At 52.1% G+C, this 22,379-nt stretch overlaps 1 protein-coding gene across 1 annotated transcript in view; it reads left to right on the forward strand.

Moving 5' to 3' along the window:
* ITGB5 (integrin subunit beta 5) overlaps nt 1-11,881 on the forward strand; it is a 109,325-nt gene extending 97,444 nt beyond the window's left edge. The window contains exons 11-15 of the mRNA XM_068546588.1: nt 2,760-2,982; nt 6,832-6,935; nt 9,168-9,287; nt 10,628-10,794; nt 11,565-11,881. Of these exons, the coding sequence (XP_068402689.1) occupies nt 2,760-2,982; nt 6,832-6,935; nt 9,168-9,287; nt 10,628-10,794; nt 11,565-11,660 (710 nt within the window). The 3' untranslated portion in view covers nt 11,661-11,881. The remainder of the gene's footprint in view (nt 1-2,759; nt 2,983-6,831; nt 6,936-9,167; nt 9,288-10,627; nt 10,795-11,564) is intronic.
* The last annotated feature ends 10,498 nt before the right edge of the window (nt 11,882-22,379 follow it).

Raw genomic sequence — 22,379 nt, forward strand, 5'->3', positions numbered from 1 at the left:
TAGTACCTCCTCACCAAACCTTTGACACTTTGGAATGTTGTGCTAGGTTTTTATTTGGTTCATTTTATATTGCTGCCAAAAACGGAGAAGGAAGGGAAACGACACTCACCGTGTCAAACAAAGCAGTCTCTCTGGCCTGGGTAGTGTCTTTGCTGCTTGTAAATATGGCACCAACTGTGCCTCTTACTTCCTCTATTTTTGCTTGATGGGATGGCATGATGTACAAGCCACTGGAGAGACCAGAGCTGTATTAAAAACCACTCCTCAAGTGCACTGATAACTGCAACTCACTTTGAAATGCATTATAAAAACATATGGATTGATGGATGGAGAGAGGGATGGAAAGATGTGTGATAAAGCAGCTGGCAGCATCCTGATGGCGGAATGGGGGTGGTACGTGGATGGATGTTTTCTGTACAGTCCTTTCAACTTGGCTGCAGGCTTGGAATTGTCATAATAAAATGCTGGGGGGAAAATCACCCTGACAGTGAACCATTTTAATTTAAAACAGCCTCTTGACCAATGTGGTCCTGAGGCCGAGAGTTAGGGAGTTGTGCAGATTGGATCCATTTCATTTGGGAAGACGTCCTGTGGGGGGTGGTTTCCTGCTTGCCAGGGCTGTTCAGGGATCGGTGGAGAGGAAGGGTGTGCAGGCCTCCCTCCCTGGGGTGAGTCGTGCTCTCTGCTGCCCTTTCCCCCCCATGCCCCTACCCCCCCACCGTGTAACCCATGAGCAGGGGTGCTGCTGTCTCCTGTGGCCCACACATCACACGCCAGCTTCCAGGCAGTTAAACTGCACTCCACAGCCTCCTCCTGGCTGGGGTCTGGCTTTCCTCACCCCTCCCAGAGGGCTGCCATGTGCCTCGGCACTGGCTGTGAAGTGGGAGGGTGCTCTCGCCCAGCACAGTATCTGCTGGGGCTCTGCACCCCTGGGCTGCAGAGAGGCTGCGCCGCATGCATGGGAGGGAGGGGAGGACTGGCGGCTCCAGATGGCCTCCCTGCCTCCTGCAGATTCTAGGCTCTCCAGAGCAGACAGGTGGGGGAGGGGGACAGGAAGGAAGTGGGGGTGAAGAGGCTCTCTGGAGTTAGCTCCTGACCTGAATTGCGGGTCACACTCATTGGTGGTCTCAGAAGGTGCCGAGGTCCAACTACCAGGATAACTGACTCAGGAGCAGGAATAAAATGCAAGGCGCCCCTGTCTGATGCCATCCCCTGCCTGCCTGGTCTCCTGCTAGTATGTCAGTGGGTTCTCAGTAAATACAAATTCTTGGTCTTATTAATATTAGCCTTAGCAAAATGGCGTGAGAAAGGACAATATGCTGCAGTGATAGCATAAGGAAGATTTTTAAAAATTAAGTGCCATCTGTAGCACTGCTTTCTGCCTCTGTTAGCAAAAAATAGAGAATCCACCAACTGTCAGGCTCCTGGCCCCCTTGGAGGCTGGTGCTGTCCGTGCTTTTCACTGTCCAGCCTGTACACGTGCGTGCCTGGTGTGCACACTTACTCAGTCCTCTGAGCCCAGCAGCTCCCCTGCCCTTGATGCCTGAAGAACCAGGAGGGGATGCCCAGCTCCTCCTCCCTTGCAGGCTGTGAAAAGGGTTCCTCCTGCAAGGGGGGAGCAGGGGGCCCCTCAGCTGGTTCTCATCTTGATTAGGGCCTACTCTGTCCTCTTCTCCTGAGAGGCCACGGATCCTGGAGTTCAGACCGTGGGCCCTGGAGCCACACTCCCCGGTTTGGGTCCTGGCTCTGCAGCCGCTAGCTGTCTGACCGTCAGCAAGCCCTTCATCCTTCCGTGTGTCAGTTTCATCACTTGTGCGCATGGGATGGTTGTAAGAATTCATCAAGTTCATGCTGTAAAGCCTGACACGTGCGTAGCGAGTTGGGTGTTAGCCGCTGCCGTCTCCCGTACCTGCTCCTGAGTCATCCGGCTCTGGCCCGCGGCTACAAGGCCAGAGCAAGAATCAGCGTCTCACTGAGACTGAGGGGCAACAACTGTGTTGGTTTCCTTCGTGGCTGTGTTAGGGTACCACAGCTTTAGCGACTGAAAACAACTCAGACGTGTTCTCTTTTCTGGAGGTCAGAGTCTGAAATTGTTTTCTCTGGCTAAAGTCAAGGTGGCAGCAGGGCCGCACTCCCTCTGAGGCTCTGGGCGAGGACCCTTCCCTCGCCTTTTCCGTCTTGCAGGGCTGCGTTCCTTGCATTCCGGGCTCCTCGAGGTCTCCTCCTCCTCCATCTTCAAAGGTGGCAGCGCAGTATCTTGCTTCTCCTGTCCGTCGCCACCACCTTCTGTAGTCAGATCTCCCCGTGCCTTCCTCTCATATGGACCCTTGTGGTGGCACTTAGGGCCCCCCTGGATAATCCGGAAGAATCTCCCCCGTCTTAAAATCCTTCACTTAATCACATTGCAAAGTCTCCTTTGCCATACGAGGTCACATTCACAGGTTCTGGGGCCATTAATCACGTAACACGGGAGACAGGAAGAAGCTCTCTGGCGTCCTGGGCCTGTGGCATGACTTGGCCAAGTTCTGGACCGACTTGGAGCAGCACTCAGCCCAGCCGGGCCACACGCGCTGCCCGGGCGCCCTGCTGTCACCCCGTGTCAGCACCAGGCCCTCTCTGTCTGCCCAGACGGACTGCGAGGGCACAGTCGGCATCTCATTCTGTTGGCTCCCCAGTGTCCGGCACACGGCAGGCGCTGGGCGGTTGGTCGTGTGTCTGTGCAAGCAGGCAGGCGCTGATGTGCCATTTGTGTCCTTTAGGCCACGGCGACTGTCACTGCGGAGAATGCAAGTGCCACGCAGGTTACATCGGGGACAACTGTAACTGCTCGACAGACATCAGTACGTGCCAGGCCAGGGATGGCCAGATCTGCAGTGACCGCGGGCACTGTGTCTGTGGGCAGTGCCAGTGCACGGAGCCAGGGGCCTTTGGGGAGACATGTGAGAAGTGCCCGACCTGCCTGGATGCTTGCAGCACCAAGAGGTAAAGCGCCACCCCGTACACAGCCCTCCACCCCCGCCCCCAACCCCAGCGTCTCCCCCAGACCAGGCCTGTCATCCAGCCAGTCAGCCTTCAGGGCTGGCCAGGCTCTCACCCCCCCATCTCCTGAATCTTCCCCACCCAGCCTTGCTGGGGATCGAAACTCTTACTAACATTAACTAGAATAGGGTCTTTGAAACACTGGTTCCATGGGGATTTTGTAAAAAAAAAAACAAAATCAAAACATAACAACAACAACAAAAACTGTTATTCTGTTCCTACAAGTTTAGAAGTTATAGGATTACTGAGTTAAATGAAATTAAACTGATTTTAGTACCAAAGTAACATCTTCTTGAGCCTTTAGTGTGTCACTGAGTATTTTAAAAGGACATTCAGCATGCATCTTTTTTCCAAATGAATTTGACCTCCTGCCCCATTAGCATCTCCCAAACAATGTTTCACAGGCCCCCCCGTATGGGAAATGCTGCTTTAAGCAAAACATCATCAGAAGGTAAATTGGACAGGAGGGCACCCGACCTAGATAAGGCAAGCCAGGAACAAACTGCAGTGGCTTTTGAATTTTCTGCTCCATTTGTACAGATAATGGAGTGGGTCTCTGCGCTGCTGCTGAATGCAGAGATTGTCCAGACGCGGGTTCCAGGGCTCCACTGACCCAGCCATGGGGTTACGTTCCCCTGTTGACCTCCCCACGGCTCTGCCCTTCACACTCTGCCAGAGTGCGAATGAGAGGGAATTAAATCAGGGAGTTACGCCATCGGGAAAGCAAGAGTGACAGTTTCTCTTGAATTTTGCTAGAGAAACAGCTGTGCCATCATCATCCTTGTCCTAAGGGGCCAGGAGGGAGGGCACAGATAATCAGAAACAAATAATAATACAGACGTTGTTTCTCTTTAGCTGGGAAACGCAACTGTGCAATTTTTTTTGGCAGATTTCCCTTCCAAACCCCTGGCTCGGGCTCCGAATGAGACGAGTTCATGCTCCCTGAGCAGCCGTGGCTGCCGGTCAGTCTGCACTCAGAAGCGTTCTGGGTGGCAGAACCCCTGGTTGGATGTTTGCCACAAATAATCCAGGCGTGGGTAATTGAAAGCTGGCCGCAGATGGAGAGACAAGATAGACAGGGCCAGATTTTATTCTGCGTAATTAGAGGGAAACCAGGCAGAGTAAGGGAGAAGAAACACAGATCTACTTTAGACCTGCTAAGAGCAGAGAAACAACAGAAATCCAAATAGAAACATCCCAGGGGAAGGAGGAGGTTAGGATCCTGGATCTGGAGCCCAAATAGCTGTGGCTATCTGAGCCTGGAATCATGGCCATTATCAACATTTAATGCCTGAGGGAGGTGCCCTACCCCCAGCTCTCCCACCAGCAGAACCCTTTTGAGTATGTGCTCCCAGACCTTGGGGCATATGAGGTGGATGGGGGTTGTTGCAAAGGTAGGACAATACACATGGAACCAATAAAGGCAGATCAAGCCTGTTTCTTTCCTTCTTCCGGAGCAGCAAGGCAATATAGGGTTGGCTTAGGTCAGTTAAAAGGCCTCTTGGGAAGACCACCTTAGCTTTAAATGTTTAAAGCATTCATTTCCAAGGAGACATAGACTTGATGATTTGTTATCCATTGAGCAATATCAAGGGAGCAAGGAGAGCAAAGAGATGCCGTAGGGGAGCCTCACTCTTCCTTCTTACTTGTCTCCGGGCCACGCTGACACAGTCTCTTTCACAGCCTAGTTGTCACTTTTTTTTTTTTTTAAACAAAGTACCTTTGATAGTGCCTTATTTCAGGCTGTTTTTCTACTTGCTGCTTTGCTGAGAGCCACCAGGTTTTGAATGCCGATGTCCTTTTTTTTCTGGGGTTTCAGAGCAGTCAATCTCCACTCTCTAGAACTAACCAAACACGCTCTACACCTTGGGTGAGTTCATATTCGGTTTCAGCTGATTTCAATTAACAGTCTCCCTGAGCAAAGTCTGTCTCAGCAACTTGTTTGTTTAAAGGCCAGACATTTTAATACGTGACTGCAATAGATCACAAGATTCAACCCAGTATGCGGAGCACACAGGTTAAACCGATTTGTCCACATGGATGATTAGGGAATGTTCCCTGGAAGCGGCCCTGTGGTTTCATGACGACAGGGCATGCAGATGGAGGGCTCAGGGAATCCTAGCGGAGACCGGAAGCAGCCACCTTTCTTTGCAGTGTGTTAATCCACGGGTGGAGGAGGGGCAGCGGCGTCAGCATGAATGACCAGAGCTGGAGCCACGCCTTCCTGGTGCCCAGCCAAGTCTCAGTTGCCTGCCCGCTGGGGCTCTGGCCTCAGGAGAAATGCAGAAATTACCTACTTGTTTAACTTCAGAATGTTTCCATGAAGTCATTCCCAGGAGAGTGGGATTTTGTGGCCAATCCGAGGATAGTTGGATTCTTAAGCATATTAGGACCCTGGTAAGAAAGTCTTACCTACTTTCCCTCCACAATCTACTCACTCGCCCATTCCTCCTCAATGTTCAGAAAGTGGAGTAAGGACTCAGGGAGGGACTTGACAGAGAGGCAGGCACCTGGGTGCTGGACCCTGCTGTCACTGATTCCTCACTTCCCTCACCTGTAAAATAGGGCGACTTAATGAAACGCTCCCAGCTCCCTTCAGGCCACAGTTTCTGCCTTGGAAACGTAGTAACTGGTCTCTCCATCCCACGGAATTTTACAATGATCTAATAAAGGCAATGCATGGTGATGGTACAACCCTCCATATTTTTGCCAGGGAGCTTTCCAGACACGCAGCCCCTTTGGTCCCCACAGGCCTGTGGGGTAGGTTGGGCTGCTGTCCCCCCATGTGGCTGAGGCTCTGTGAGGCTCCCCTGCCCTCGGGTGCCAGGGCACAGCGGCAGCAAGGCAGTGGCCCTCCCAGCACACTTGGCTCTGGAGTCCTCACCCCATTTCCTGGGGAAACCTCTGTTTTGGGGTCTCTCACCATCCTGGCTGGCCACCGAGCACCATCACTTCAGGAAGTTCCTGCACGTTCCCCATCAGCTGGTGGTTTTGTTCCAACCCACTTCTCCCTGGAGTTGGGTTCTCACCATCCCATTTATGCTCTCCCATCCCCCAGTCCCCCATAGAGGTCAGAGACCCTCTCTCCCCTCCACAGCAAGCTTTACGGACCCTTAGAGCTTAGCTCCCCTGCCAGGTGGGCTCTATCTGGGAGCAGGAAGCGGGCAAGGGCCTGAGAGTCTCCAGGACAGTGGTTCTCAGCCCTCACCTTTACTCAGAATCCCCAAGAGCCCAGGTCCAGCCCCAGAGATTCGGATTCCATGGGTGTGGTTGGGCCCAGGCAGTGGTGTTTTGTCTTGAAAGCCCACCCAGAGAGTTTAATGTGCCGAGAGCCCTGCCTGGGTGATGGTCTCCTGGTGGGGATCCTGGGAATTGGGGCCATAGGTGGGTGAGGACCCCTCTTCAAGGCCAGGAACACTTTTTTATCTTCAGAAACTTCTTGTTTGGGGAAGACTCCTCAGTGAGGCATTTGATGCACCTGAGTGCAGATGGATTTGGCTCCTGTTGTCAGAATTTGAAAGGTTTCCAACCTGCAACTTGACATGTGTACCAGACATGCTTCTAAACCCACATATGTCCCTCTGAGAACCCTTGGGCTTCCCTGCATGATAGCAGCAAGAAGGACAGAGCAGAAATGTTCCTTGAGGCCAAACATCTGAACATGGGAGAAGTTAAAACTTTCAGGGGCTTGCAGGAGGGCTGGGACCTGCACTCTTGGGACATGCACTCAGTTACATGTGTGGAGCTACTACCCAGCATCTAACACCCACATTTATTGCCTCTTTTCCAAAGAGATTGTGTTGAGTGCTTGCTGCTTCACTCAGGGAGCTCAGTTGACAACCAGACCTGCCAAAACCTGTGCAAGGATGAGGTGATCACACGGGTGGACACCATCGGTGAGTGTGGGGAGCGGCCCTGGGCAGCCAGCCCCTTTTGGATCTTGGCAGATGTGTAGAGACTTTCTCCCTTGTGGGGACGATCTTCAGGGCTGCCTGGCAAACAGGAGGGTAGTTTTAACCTTGAGTTAGGAAGCAACCTCAGTGTCCTTGGCTAGTCCTTGCTGGCTCCCCAAGAGGACTTGGAGTACCTGTGTTAGGTCATAGGTTCTGGGCTCTCCAGGGTGTAAGACCTTCCCGTTCTTAAGTTTCTGTCCCATCCCTGAAGCCTAGTCCCTTCCTACATCTTCTCCCAGGTTTCCTGAGAAGTTGGTATATTAGTTAGAATAAGTACTGTTAGCTGCTACAACAAACAAACCCCAAACCTCAATGACTTAACAAAATAAAAGTCAGTTTGTCACTCACTCGAAGTCCAGTGACGATGTTCCTGGTTGACAAGGCCTCTCTGTGCTCCTTCAGGAGCCCAGGTACCCTCTAGATTGTGTTTCCACCCTCCCCCGGGTCCTCAGAATTCTCTCCATTGAATCTGCAAATGGGGAAAGATCGTGGGGGAGGTTTACATGGGTGGGGCCTGGAAGTGGGGCACACAACATCCCCCCCACCCAGAGCTCAGTCATCCAGCCACGTTTACTGCAAGGATGGCGGGAAATGTCGTCCAGCTGTGCCCAGGAAGCTGGGAAACCATGTTTGGTTACCAGCTAGCCAGTCTCTGTTTGGCCTCAGCCCAGTGCGGCTCTCGCGATGCTCTGCCAGCATTAGACGAGGCAGAGCTCACATTCTGTCTGAGTGAACCCGGGATCGAGTGCTACCCTGGCTCTTCCTCCTTCCTACAGGTCTCCCCACTCCTTTTTCCTGCCTCCCTGATCTTGAGTGATGCTCTGGCCGAATCATGGCTCCTGAGGATGCCAAGTCATGTATTCCGCCAACACATATTCATTGAGCACCTACTGCGTGCCAGGGCTTGTACCACAGCAGGGAGCCCCTGCCCCGCCCTCCCCAGATCTGGCCTCTCATGCCCGTTTTCCTGGCCTGCTTCTGTCTTGTGACTTGAGGTCTGGCTCACAGCAAGTTCTGCCTGCAGACCTGGGGCCGTTGCCCCCTGACTGGGCACCCACAGAAAGATGGCGATGCCTCCCCCGGCCCACTGACTACTTACTCGCTCTGGAGCAAATGCAGCTGTTCACGCACAGCTGCCTCTCAGTCTGTCCCTTTGTCATGAATCAGTTGCTTCACAGAGAAGGTTTCTGTTCGCATTCACCAGCTATCCTTTTCCTTCCTTCCCCCAGGCTTTTTCATACCCATGCTCGCTCACACTCACCCAGACCAGGCTTAGGATTGGGGGCCGAGAGAAAAAGCCCAGGCCTCCGTGTCTGATAACCACTCAAAATTGTCTGGCTCTAGGTGGAGACTCCTTCGAGCAACAGGGTTACAAAGGGCGGAGCTAGAAAGCATTTCGTGTCACAAAATAGCCCACAGTTGTTACTCAGGACCAGTGGGTCATTCCCTTACCACCCGCCTGTCTCTTGCGTCACGCTCTTCCCCGCTTCCTTTCCACCCTGGAAATCAGTCTAACCCTGTCCCAGGGGAGGCTTGGAATGCAGACAATGCCTGGCGGGGCAGTGGGGGGCGGGGGGGTGGGGGAGTGGGGTTGGTGATACCTTCCCCTCAGGTGACAGCCGCGTGGGCACGGCAGGTGTTGAGGCAGCTTGAGGAAGGGGGCTTCTTACTATGGGGAGCGAGGCCAGCGGGGCGCACCGTGGGTGGGAGGTGCAGTCTCTCATCCACCCATCCTCCTTGCCTCGTGGGTCTTTTTGGTTTCTCATCTCAGGAAAGCGCCTCCGCCTCCTGGCCTCTGCAGCCGGCTCTCAGCCAGGTAGACTCAAGCATGAACTCTCGCTCAGGCCTCCGCGGACAGCAGGATGGCCCCTTCTTTTCTTTACCCAGTTCCGTTGCCCAGTCCCGCCCCAGCGGCAGTGCCCCCTCTCCTTTCACCCCAGTGAGCCTGCGGAGGCCTCCCTCGCGTGGAAGGGATTTCACGTCCCCAGCGCAGCCTAACTTAGCGCTGGGCCTGCGTTCTTGATGTGAGAAATTCATTTTTAAGGTCCAGCCTTCCCTTTAAGCCTCTCTGCACCCCCTTTTCTTCTTTGCGGGGTTCGGCTCCTCACCCGTCCCTTAGCGGCTCTGCATCGCTCAGAGACACACTCAGGACATTTCTGCTTGGTTTTCTTCCAGTGAAAGATGACCAGGAGGCTGTGCTTTGTTTCTACAAAACTGCCAAGGATTGTGTGATGATGTTCACCTATGCAGAGCTCCCCAGTGGGAGGTCCAACCTGACAGTCCTCAGGGAGCCAGGTGGGTGAGGGCCAGCTCTGTCTGCTCCCCCAGGGGGCTCGGTTTCTGACGTATCACCCGTTCTCTCCTCACCATCCTTTCCAAACTCCAGAGAGAGGAGGGATACAGTTACATATAAAGATCAAGATCTAAGGTCGCCTCTACCTGACTGCTATAGTTTAGAAGACAGATGGTTGTATATCTGGGGACCCATCACGGGGGTGGAGCTTGGGGGGGGTCATGACTTAGGGGAATGGGAGTTATAGGAGGATAGGGCCCTGCCCTGCGGGAGTGTCTCATCTTGAAGGAAGGGACACAGGGGTGACAGTAAGCACAGAACACACTTAGCCTACATGGCCAGTGGTGGTGCGAGCGTGCAGGGCAGGTCTGGACCATGAGGGCTGGGCGTCAGGAAGCATCTGGGTACACACAGCCCTAGCCGGGCTGCCGCTTCCTGGAGTGGAGTCCAAGAAGGGCCGATGGAGCGCTGGGTTGACATTCCTGCAAGTGCCATGCCTCGCTCCCTGGGCCCCTGAGGACAGCACACTCTCATCTAACACGGGCAATTCTGCCCCACGCGCTGGGCCTGGGGACCAATGGCCCTTTTCCTTGGGGTAATGAGGGTTTCTAGTATGAACCCTTTCATTCTTCTCTGGTGGAGGTTGCCGGGGAAGAGGCGGGCGGTGCAGAAAAAGATCTGCTCTCTTCCTTTCAAAACATTGCAAACTGTTTTTCCAAATGGTGCTAGACCACATAATGTGCCTTCCCTAGGCCAGAGGCAGAGGGAAGGATTGTGGTCCTAGCCCAGGATGCACGCCTGTAAGAAGGAGGCTCTGTTTCCAAGCGCTGTCTTTGCGGTTCTTTGAAAATAAGCACATTTGCTCCAAAGGCTCCACACTAAGGGCTTACGAGTGTTGGCTGGCCCCCAGCCCAGCCCTTGTGGAAGCGGCTTCATGAAACCTCCTGCCGCCCAGTCTACTCCTGAAACCATTTACGTGAAAGCTGAGACCTGGTCCAGCGTCCTGCACGGGAGGTGGGGCCGGGCTGGGGCGTGGGTGCTTCGAGTTGGGGAGACACAGCCGTACGCACGGCGTGTGGGAGAAAGTGGAGCAGCCACCAAGGTTCTCCTAGACTTTGCCGTTGGCTTACTGTGTGGCCTTGGGACAGTGACCAGCCCTGTTTGAATCTTCCACTTTATGTGCGTTGGGGAAACCTGCCTGCCAGCCAGCTCTCTCAGAAGCGGTGTGAGCATCTCAGGGAACCCAGGGAAGGCCTCTGGGGAGAGCCGACGGGCCTGAGGTCGGGGGGCGGGGGCACGGTGACGGCGGTGGCTTTGCTCATCGTGCCCTGGTCCCCTCCAGAGTGTGGAGCGGCCCCCAATGCCACGACCATCCTCCTGGCCGTGGTCGGCAGCATCATCCTGATTGGGCTTGCGCTCCTGGCCATCTGGAAGCTGCTTGTCACCATCCACGACCGGAGAGAGTTTGCAAAGTTCCAGAGCGAGCGGTCCAGGGCCCGCTACGAAATGGTAAGCCAGTGGGAAGCTGGAAGTAGAAAAAATGTCAAGCTTAGCAGTCCAGTTGAGTTCAAGCAGAGGCCCACTAACATCTTTGGGATTCAGAACAAAGAAGCGAGGACTTCCCCGGTGGTCCAGCGGTTAAGACTCTGCGCTTCCACTGCAGGGGGCTCGGGTTCGATCCCTGGTCGGGGAACTAAGATCCCACATGCTGCGCGGTGCGGCCAAAAAGTTAAAAAGAGCAAAACAAAAAACACGAAGAAGCGAAACCTGAGAGGTGGTGTGTGCCCAGTTCTGGACGCCCTGCACGGAGCCCCACACCAGGCCCCGGTCGGGAGGCTCACCGGCAGAGGCGCTCGCCACAGCCTCGGCAGGGAGACTGTGTCCAACAGTCCAGGAGAGGGTCCCACGTGCTCACAGTCTATCGCGGTGTCCGTGTGTGTCTTGTCTCCCCAAGCAGACTGCACGTTCCCGAAGGACTGAGCAAGAGTGAGCACCCCCTGAATCCCCAGTGAGTGTGTTAAAGCTGCAAGGGACTTGAGAGACCGTCTGACAGGCACAGCCGCTCGCTTCAGAGATGGAGAGAGAAAGCTCAGGGAGGGGCAGGACCGTCCCAGGCCGGCTTAGAGGAGCCAGTCTTGCAGCACAAGGCCGTTGCCTTCACCCGCGGGCGGGGCCCACTGCCTTCCTGCGTGACTGACCCTAGAAGGGCCTCCAACCCTGTGTGTGTGCGAATGAACGAATGAACTAACACATGTCCTCTTACCTCCCGTGTTCTCTAGGCTTCAAACCCTCTGTACAGAAAGCCCATCTCCACACACACCGTGGATTTCACCTTCAACAAGTTCAACAAATCCTACAATGGCACAGTGGACTGATGGCTCCTTCCCCTCAGAGGGCTGGAGGGGCAAGCGGTCAAGCCAAGAGACTGACACGCTTTGGACAGCTGCTCGGCTTGAGCGTGGTTCCCTGCACGGCCAAGCGCAGAGACCTTCCGGTGAGCCTGGGCGAGGAGCCCACCCACACAGGAAGGTGCCCGGCCGTGCCACCTGGCCACCCCTCCAAGCCCGGCGACGGTGCTCTAGGCTTTCCTCAGCACATCCAGCTTGTCGTCTCAATGAACTGCTGAGATGCGGGCCGCCCCTCCCTTCCGGGAGGGCTGGGCCTCCAGTCTGGCCAGATGAGAAGGCTCTTGGGAGTGTCAGAGTGAGTAAAACCCACACAGTCTGCCTTTGCTCCTGTTGATCATTTTAAAATGAAATAAAATGATCGTGCATTTATGGTATAGTTCCGATTCCTGAGAATTACCTACCTGGTGTCTCTGCCTTGCACATGGGTGTTGGTGATGGGATTACTGAGACGCCTGTTGAAGGCACATAGTTTGTAGATGTCAACTTTCTTCCCCTGTCTGTGTTTGTTTAGTACTTTTGTAACAAAAAGGAAAGAGATTGTTTGGGATTGAAAGTAAAGATTAAAACCAGAAGATTTTGTGTTTGCCTGACACTCTTTATGACGTGCACGTTCCTTTCTGAAGTGGATGGTGCCCCAGCGGGGATTGAAATGGCTGTGTACTCACTCAGGGGATGCCACACAAGCCAGTCCAATACTCCAGACCAGGGCTCATCACACAGGGCTCTGTGCGGTACCTAGGGGGGTAGCTGGGGTGGCTCCAGGGAGGGCTAAGCAGGTGTCTTTGGACCCTCTGAGCTTTTACTTAAAGAAAAAGTTTAGGCTAGAAACTGTGAAGACCACCCCTCTGGCCTCCCTACCCTGTTCCCAGGTGCTAAGGCTGGAAATAGATTGTGCAGATGAAGAAGGGTCAAGATGTGGCTTCCACACACAGTCCCTTCTTGCACATGATTATTGACAACAGTTTCCTTCCAGTGCCCTCCCCAGCCAAAGTCCTGTGCCCCAAAGCACAAAACCCATTTCAGCTGTCCTTCCCTGCAGGGCCCTTAAGTCCCCTCTGTTCTCGTATCTGAGTCAAAAGTTATCTGGGAATAGGAATCCCTCGTTTATAGAAGAGGAAACAGATTGCTAGAGAGGGGCAGTGGCTTTCCCACGTGTCACAAGGCTAACTAATGACAAGCTGGTACAAAGAGCCAGGTCTCAGGTGCAGTGCCGGCCTCCTGCTACCTGCTCCTTTTTGTAAAGTCTCTTTCACTAATCACTTTGCTGCTGCTGGCATCACTTCAAGGCTATTGGGCTTTCATCCCAGATTCATCTGTTCTCAGCCTTGGACCAAGTTCCCTTTACTTCATTTCGGCAAACACTAAGACAAATGCCTATCAGTAAACAGCCTATTTATTACCTGGGGCAAATATGAACAGATTCTGTGTTTCCTTTGTCCTGTGTAATTAGGATGAAACAGAGACCTTGTGACTTGGTGAAGCTGCCTTAAATCCTTTTTGGAATAAAGCCAAATGTAGATAAATATACAAAATAGACACATGGTGGTTTTGAGACTTTTCTAAACTGAGAAAAATATGATTTCAGAAGAAACTTTGGGTTTCTCTTTTGTTTGATTGTGGGTTTCCTGGAGACACATCATTTACTTGTTCGAAGTCTCATTTTCCATCAGGCAGGTCTGTAAGGGCACAGCGTTCTTGAGCCACAGACAGAAAGGATGAGTTGCTCCAGGCTTCCACCGGATGTGGAAGTTAGGGCTATTTCCTCGGTGACACCAGATGGCTGTTGACGGAGCTGTCGCTGACAATGCCCTGCTGCCCCCTGCTGGAAGCTCTGGGAACAGCTGTTCGGAGACCTGACTCCTGAGATTCTGACCCAGGGTGTGGTTCCCTTACTTCTTTCCTCTGGTGATTTGGCCATGCCCTCACCGCCCCCAGTTAACACAGGTAACAGAGCAGGTGGGTTGCAAAGCTCTCTCAAACCGAGGGCTGATAGGCATTTTCTGTCGTTGCTGGGCTGTGGAAGCACACAGATGGGAGTGAGCCTCGTTGTGTGGCCGCAGGGACCTCTGCAAGGAGCACCTGGTGGTCTCTGGAAAATTCTTTACTCGTATCTGTTTGGAAAGATGATCAGTAATGCGCTTGTTTGTTGGAAAGGAAGAGTGGGGAGGGACTATTTACCTTTAAAATCAATCTACATTGATTTAATACAGATTTCCAAATGGTACTTATTTTTACTGATTGATTTTTTAACAATTTACTTTTCTAATGCAAAAGTAGTACATGGAAAAGATGGACAATAAAGAGATCATAAAGAAATCAAAAATCTTTTATAATCACACCACACAGAGGTAACGACTCTTGCCCTTTTTGGGGACTACGTCTTGGTCTTTTTTTCTGTGCATATGTGTGTAATTTTAACCAAATCAGGATTATGCTGTCACTCTTTTAAAGAGAGCTGGGGATTCTCATTCCACTTGGTTGACTAGTAATTAGACAAACTAAAGTAACTAACAGCTGCCTCTTCTTGGAGACATGTTTTTTAAATTTGCTTAATTAGGATCAAAGCTGGAGTTGATTATCATGAAACTCTTGGGGTGAATTTCAGGTAACAGCAAACAGATGGGAAGATCAGAGGGAAGGAGAGGCGGTCCTTTTCTCTGTTCACGTGACATCTCTTAACTGAAAAGCTCCTCCCTCAGTGGAGAGCTCTCGGCAGGCGTGCGGGGCTCCTGTCGCTTCTGAGAAGGGCAGCCTGGTGGACTCAGCTTCCGCAGCCCTTTTGCGCCTGGCTGGGACGGGGCAGTGGAGCAGAGGAGGAGCGCAGCAGCGTGGAGGAAACTCAGGAGGAGGTAAGAGCCTCTGAGGCATCCCTTGCGGACGTGTGGGACCCGCTTGGGAGCTTGTCCATCCGTGGCTGTCAGCGTGCCCGTGAATGTGGCGCGCCCGTCCCTCTCGTCCTGGTGGGGGGCTGAGGAGGATTGGCTAGGTCTCTCCCTCCCCCCAGCTTCTGTCCTCACCCAGCTGAGGGGTTCCAGACTTCTCAGGCAGGACGGGGCGCCATTCTGACCCTCGGGAGAGGATGTAAGTGGAGGCAGGAGAATGAGAGAGACGGTTGAGCAGGTGGTGGTGCTGGGAAGGGAGAGCTCGTTCTTCTCAGCCCCCCTGGCTCCTCCTGCCGATCTTGCAGCTTTGCGAGGGATGGTCACCGCCCGGCCGGCCCCGGCTGACAGAGCCGCCTCCAGGATGGGTTGGGTGATGTGTCACAGTGAGATAGATGGTCTTCGTATCCAACTGGTTTCTCCGGAGTTCAGTGCTGGGACGTTCGATGCTTCCTTCTGTCATAGCATGGGACTTGTATAATCTGGCCTGTTTTGGTGTCTTGATTGTCAGGAGGCTGGGAACTAAATGCCAGGAAATGGAACCTACCTCCAGTTCTTAATGGGATCCCCATCCTCTCCACTGAATCCCGCCCCCTCCGCTGCCCCCCCTCCTCGCCCTGCCTCCCCCTCCACACACGCTTTCTGAGCCTTCTGACGAATGTTCTGCTGCATAGTGTCTTCATTTTAAGTGGCCTCAAATTCTTGCAAAAAGGCAAGCTCTAAACTGTAAGTAACCATAGGGTCACGCGCCGAGGTGGTGACCTTCTAGGATAGGAGTTCTTAACCACTTCATGTCGGTGACACTTTCAGTGTTCTAGTGAACGCTACAGACCCCTTGTCAGAATAATGCTAATAACGTGTGTAAACAGGGAACGTATTACAAGGCCTGGGCCTATTAGGGCAGCTGGTTACCATTTACCATCTTAGTTTGACTTCAGAAACCCCCTGGAAGGCTCGCCAATTACAGCTTCATTGGTCCTACCTGCACAGACTATCAAACGCCTGAGACAAAAGCAGCCTCTCTTCGTTTGACCCTCACGGTAGGCCCACATGGTACTCAGGGGAGGTATTTCCCCATCTTACTAAGGAGGAGATTGAGATCGGTCCCCCCCTTGGAGAGAAGGTTGGCAAGGGAGGCCCCAGCTCAGGGATCCCTACTCTAGTTCGATGCTCTTTCCTCTGTGTCGCACCCCCTGGGAAAAGCAAGACTGTCGTTTCTTATCTCAGAACTCTGCGCTATGACTAGAGAGTCATCTGAATTTCTGCCTTGGAGGCACACATCTCTACTGAAATTAAACGAAGTACCTCTACGTGCAGATGGAGGGATTATAAAACGTCTCTTCCCCTCCTCCTTCCTTGCATCTTTTTCTCTTGTCCTCACCTTATGAGCAGTCTCTGGTATATGCGTGGTGACTGAAAATCCAGGTACAGTTCAAGGAACTTTTCTATTTAAAAAGTGAGGGGGAAAAAAATGATGGAAGATGACAACTGACACACATTTCATGATTCCTGGCATAAAAGTTCAACACTTTAAAGACTGTCTTCCATGAGGTGCCCATGGGTTGGTGCGGGCACTGGTTTGTGGCTCATTTCCCTGCTGGTCCAGCCAGCCATGCGGGAATGGAATATTTGTATGAGCGGTTGTGTGTGATGGTTGGCATTCACATCCTGGCCTGTGACCATAAAACAATATTTTAAAACCTACACTGAACAGAACCCACCACAACTGAGGGTTGTGGGTTGCACCCATGGGAGGGTCCCATGTGGGTGGGAGGGGAGAGCTGGGCAGAGGCCCCAGGAGAGACAGGGAGGCCGGGGCTGCCTTGCTGTCCGCCTGCTGAGCTGTCCCTGAGGGCTCATTCCTGCTCAAGCCTCGGGGACTGTAGGCTCGACCTGAGTTGGGAGACGTCCCCTGTCACATGGACCTGGAGTTTAAAAGGGGAAGAAGGCAACGGGAGGGAGGAAGAGGGGATGCTACAGCCCAAGAGTAGACCACCTGGGTTTGGGGAAGTCTGAGGGCAGCAAGGTGGCGGGGTGAGGGCGGAAGAGAAAAGCGTAAGCGGGGGAAGGAGATGGGAGACTGAGGAGGCCATTTCTCCCTGACCAAGTTCTATGAGGTGGATAAGACCCTTCAGGCCGTCATCCAGGTGTGCAAAAACCATTTTTATTATTTTTTTTAACATCACCATCTCTATTCAAGTGCTGACAGAAAACAAAGTTACTAGGTAAAGAGGGACAGTGTCTTGTTAATCACAGTCGTTTCAGGGTCCCCTGCGCCCCACGCTGCGGGCTAAGTGCAGCAGCAGGACATTGGAGGCAGGCCCACAGAGCTGCCTGCGCACACGGCACCCGCTCAGACGTCACTGTCCTCAGCAGGACCACTTTCTGCTGAAATGTCCCTACATGGTGGGGGGAGAGCCTTCAGGCCCACCAGATCTGTTTCTCAGCTAACTCCCATGCCCTTTTCAGGGAAATGCAGCTCCTCCCTCATGTTACACGGAGCCGCAGAAGCTCAGGCTGCCTCAGGCTCTGCCTCAGCCACACGTGGCCTCCACGTCCACTGCCACGCTCCGTGCTGGGGTGGGTTTCCTGGCGTCACTGCTCTCCTGGGCTCCTCCTAGAAGAGCGAGGCCCAGAGCTCCTCTGCTGTCTGTGCCTCTTTTTTCCTCCCTCCCTCCCTGCCTGGGGTGGGGATTCTGTACCACAGCCCAGCCTAGGATCTGACTGTGTCCACCCCTCCACCTTCTGTTCCTCTCCCCAGGCCAGAGGAACACTCTTCCCCTGCTCCCTTGGTGGGAAGGAGAGAGGCAAACGTTCTTCCAAAGCACTCCTTATGTCAAGACCTTGAACTTTAAAAGTTAAAAAGTATTCAGTTTTGTTTTTCTTTGTATTTCCATTGTGGCATCCCTTTCCTGAGGCACAAAGGCCAAGTGTGGGCTTGGAAGGGCTATGGAGAAAACATTGCAGAGAAGAAAAAAAAAAAAAAAAATTCATTCAAAGCCAGATTACGAACTTTAAAGGTCCTAGGATCTAAAAAAAGATATAGCATCCTATGTCCTATAATCCAAAATAAAACAGCATTTAATAAAGACAGCATTAACTATAAAATAAAGAACCCTAAGGAGTCCTGATTCCCATCCCCCCTTTTTTAAAAAATACCAGATTCCTTCAAAAAACATGTTTTGGTATCCTTGCCCCACTGGTCCTCTTAGCCCATGCTCAGTCAGCCAGGGGCGCTGACGACACGTATCACGTCCATCTGCTAAGGGGCGGAGGAAGCAAACTGCAGAGTCCATGGTTACCCACTGGCTGACAGTGGGCTCACTACTGAAGCACAGCATTCCCACAAGAGCCGAGTGGCTGTTTCTTTTGGAGAGCTCTCTGAAAGCAGCCGCAGGTGAAGTGAGGAAGGCTGAGTCTTGGTGGAGTCAAGCTTTTGTCCTCCCGGTGACCAGGGCTAGACGTGGGGCGCCGCAGCACACTGTAACTATTAGTTAGCTACTGCTGCACAACCCCCGACCCCGAATCCCATGGCGTCCAGTGATGAGCACTGATTGCCATGCTCACTGGCTCGCGGACCAGGTGGGGCCCCCGGGCATCAGGCTGAGGAAGGCTGGTGTGGGCTCTGCTCCGCTCTTATTCTCCTGGGACGTGTGGGCTAATCAGGGCATGCTCTTCTCGTGGTGGCAGAAACACAAGTCTATAGACTCGGAACTGGGACCCTGTCCCCTCCCCCCACATTCCATTGGCCAGAGAAACCTACACAGCTGAGTCCAACATCAGTGGGTTGTGGAAATGCTCTCCACCTCAAATGGGAGGAACTGCTGAGTCGTAAAGTGTATGGATTCAGGGAGGAGGGAAGGATGGGGACGTTAACAGAATCGCCACTTGTTTTGGTCCTTTCTATTGAATCCTGGTAGCAATGAAGTTGTGACTGATGGGGAAGGAAAGACTGGCTGCAGTCTCTTAGGATGGTGTGGAAGTCCTTTTGAAAGTTTAGTTTGGAAACTACGTTCTGTAATGACTGGGACGATGTATGTCAGGTTGACTCCCTGTGTTCAGTAAATACTTGATTAAATGGTGAAAGAATATTATATGTATAGTATGTATCTGCATGTCGATAGAAAGGGGGACAAAGTTGAATGCATCTACCTTACAGAAACGGGATAAAAAGTGTAATAACAAAAATACCAAATCTGAGGGTAACGACAGGGATTCTAGTCCTTACTCTGCCTGTAATTGGCTCTTCTGTAACCTTGCGTGAATCATTTCCCAGTGGGACTCAATTTCATCTGTGAAATGGGCTGATCAGATTAGATGATCTCTAAGGAGCTTCCAAAATCAGTTTCCTAAGATTCTGGGATACAGTCACTGCTTCAGCGACTGACAGGTCCCATTTTTATTGGCCAGATACCCCTGCTCTGCCTGTGCACTCCCGGCCTCCCCCAAGGAGCCTTTTCAGAGGCACATGCTCAGTGCCTCTCACTCACTGGTGTCGATGTGAGTCAGAACACTGAGGTGCGCCGTGAACGCTCACACCAGGCTGCTGCAGCCCGACAGCAGATCACATGGCTGGGCTCAGCGTTCCTGGTTGTGACCGGCCTTTCTCAGGGCCTGTGCATGTCACTACCTGTCTCCAAGCTTCCAGTGTCACAGATGACAGTCTGCTACTAGTTGGATTCTTTTCACTTTCCAAGTATTTTATTCCTCTAGATGTTGGTAAAATTTCCCATCTTTGAAGTTCAGTAATTTTGACAGGATGTGCCCAGGTGTATGCCTTTGTCCACAACACCTGCCTAGAACTCACTGGGCCCTTTGCTTCTGCAGACTCAAGTATTTTTTCAAACTGGGGAAAATTTCCTCAGTTATTTCTGTAAATATTTCCTGTCCTCCCATTGTCTTTTCCTCTTTATATTCATGAATCTTTCTGTAAGCCTCTCATCTACTCCCTCATTATTTCCATTTCTTTGTCCCTTTGTTTTGAATTTTGGTATTTCTTCCACTTGATCTTCCTGCCCACAGGTGTAGTTCTCAATATAATCATACCATCTTGAAATTTTTCCATCACATTTTCACATTCAAAACGAAAATTTTCATTTTAGTCCCCCCTCCCCGCAACACACACAAATTGTCATCTTGTTTTTGTTATTCTGAAGCGGGTCTGCTTCCTGTGGCAGTTCCCCTTCACCACAAGGCACCTATGCTTGCATTCATTCAGAAACATTTGCTGGTCCCGTTCCAGGTGCAGAGATACTGCACGGAACACAAGGTGAAATCCCTGCTCTCTTGGAGCTAACACCTGTTACAGGTGGTTTTCTTTGCTTTCCTCACCTGGTTGCTGGATTTCCTCAGGTGTTTTCTTTCTTTTGCCCACCCCTGGCACGTAGCAGCAAACCCATGGTTGGTAGGAGACCACAGACTGCATCTATGGGCCAGCAGTGCACTGACCAAGATGGGCTGTCAGAAACCTCAGCTCCTCTCGCGGCAGAAACATCTAGTTGGCCCTCTGATGTGTACACACACACACACAGAGTGCGCACGCACCCTAGTCCTGAGCCTCCCCACTCTTGCTCCTTGTGTCCACCCACCTCAAAGGAGATGATACCCTGTAACTGTTCTCTTCTTTGGAGATCCTGGCAAAGCCTATGGCGGTGCTTCTGGGCCTTGCCGACATGGACCCAGCAGCACTGTGTTCAGGAGAGGTGGGTGAGTGGGTGTTGCGTGTCCCCGGGCTGCCATCCTCACCCTCCAGCGCCCTTTTCCAGAGACCGTAGACAGTCCACATCACCATGAGTGAGGATGAGCTGGGTCTGAGACCCCAGGCCTGTGTGGCCTGTCACAAGGCCTGTCACAAGCTGGTTATGAGCTGATCCCTTTACTTTTCAGGGTCTGTACTTCTGTAGCTTTAAAGTAAGGAGAGCAGACCAGGTTTCTTAGGTTCCTGCGGCACTACAAATTGACTGGCTTATGCTCTACTAAACACCCAGAGTACTGGAAGAGGCCAGTATTGATATTCTCCACTCCCATTAGTCTTACAGATGTTGTTCTGGGCACGCTGTGAAGACTGTTCCCATTTTCTTCACTAGGGCTGGTGTTGTAAGCTCAGAGCTCATGCTCTGTAAATATTTCTTGACTGAGAAAGGGCTAGACTATTAAATGCCTCTAAAATGCTTCTATGCTGAATAGTCCCCTCATAGGTCCTAGACAGTCAAGTTCTTCTTTGTCTTGTCTCAATCAATTTGTCCTCCAAAGTTTTATGACTCCAGACTGTCTGCGCTGGGCTTAGTCTCAAGAAACAGCAAAATAAGCTGAAGTACCTGTTGAAATGCAGATTTCCAGGCCTCGCCTCAAATCTGCTGAAACAGAATCTCTGATGGTGGGGCCCAGGTGATTCTTTGATGCTCCTCTGATTTCCCTTCAAGTTACCCAGAAGGGGCCCTGAGTGAGCTTCAGTAACAGAACTGCTTATGGCAGGATTTTTCTCCTGTTCTCAGCAGGAGAAAGAGACCCCAAGACCATTTCATTGCAGAAGAAAAATGTGACTAACCAGGGTAGTGATGCTCTAAGTGTGGTCCCTGTACCAGCAGCATTAGCATTGCCTGAGAACTTGTTAGAAATGCAAACTTTCATGTCCTATCCTAGAACTACCCAGAGTTGACGCTGGAGCTGGGCCAACATCTGATTTAACGAGACTCCAGGTGATTCTGATGCATGCTGAAGTGTGAGAACCAGTGAGTCCATTAAGTGGGCACTTGAGACCTCAGCACATTACTGCAAAGGTCTCTCGGCCTTGAGGTCACCAAGACTTTTAACATATCCAAGAAATTCCCGTAAGTTCTTAGTAGAAAAATTTCGACCTCTTCCTAACTTTCAGCTCCTCCAGAGTAGCCCCGAGGCCACACCTCTTCCATTTCCTTCCAGCCTTATTCCGTGATAATTTGCCTTTCCCAAAGGGAACTTCTCTGGAGCTGCAGCAATGAGACCCGAAGCTCAACTGGACTTCAGAGCAGAAGCTGCTAAGTGTAGACTCCAAGATAAGCACCCGAGTTGACCTAACAGGCTTCTATCTGACTCACGAAAGCTGAAGAGTGGGGCAGTCAGAGATGGGAACAGCTGTCATCCTGAGGAAATGGCAAGTGTCCTCTGACACCTGCCACTGCTTGTAGGCATGATCGAGATGAGAACGACAGATCGGGAGTGTGCTGGTGGAATCAGAACTGAGAGCCTTCAAATGCAACTGCCACCTGGCCCTGCTCTAGAACCCCAGGGCCTTGAATGTGCAGCCGGGCCATTTCAAAATGATCACCTGAGCCCACACCTGTCACTCCCCTCCCTCTAAGATGCTTCCTGAACAGACCAAAGAAATAAAAATGGAGAAAATCTGTATCAGTATCGGAGCACGGGGATCGTCCAGAAACTCAGAAGAATTTCTAGGAGAAAGTGCACTGGGGACCAGAGTGAGAGGCTGCCTAACTGCCACACGCGTGAAGTGTCCAGCCCCACCACAGTGGAGACCCAGAAACTTCAGCTCTGTTGCTGGGCTCCTTTCTCTTCATTTCTAAATGTGAAGGCTGACATCCCTCTCTGTCAACGGCGTTTGGGACAATCATGCAGGAGCCTCAAGCCAACCTCCAAATGAAACAGACCTCTTGACGCTGCTGTCTTTTTAAATAAGTGAAGGAGAAGCTGGTCCATTTGTAATAGAAATAAGGCAAAAGGAATCAGTGACTGGGGTTCAGCACGGGTTTAAACTGCTGCCCCGGGGAAGAACTGAGTCAGAAGTCCTCTCCATGTTGAAATGAAAGCC

This window comes from Eschrichtius robustus, chromosome 6 (assembly GCF_028021215.1).
Source record: "Eschrichtius robustus isolate mEscRob2 chromosome 6, mEscRob2.pri, whole genome shotgun sequence".
Taxonomy (NCBI): Eukaryota; Metazoa; Chordata; class Mammalia; order Artiodactyla; family Eschrichtiidae; genus Eschrichtius; species Eschrichtius robustus.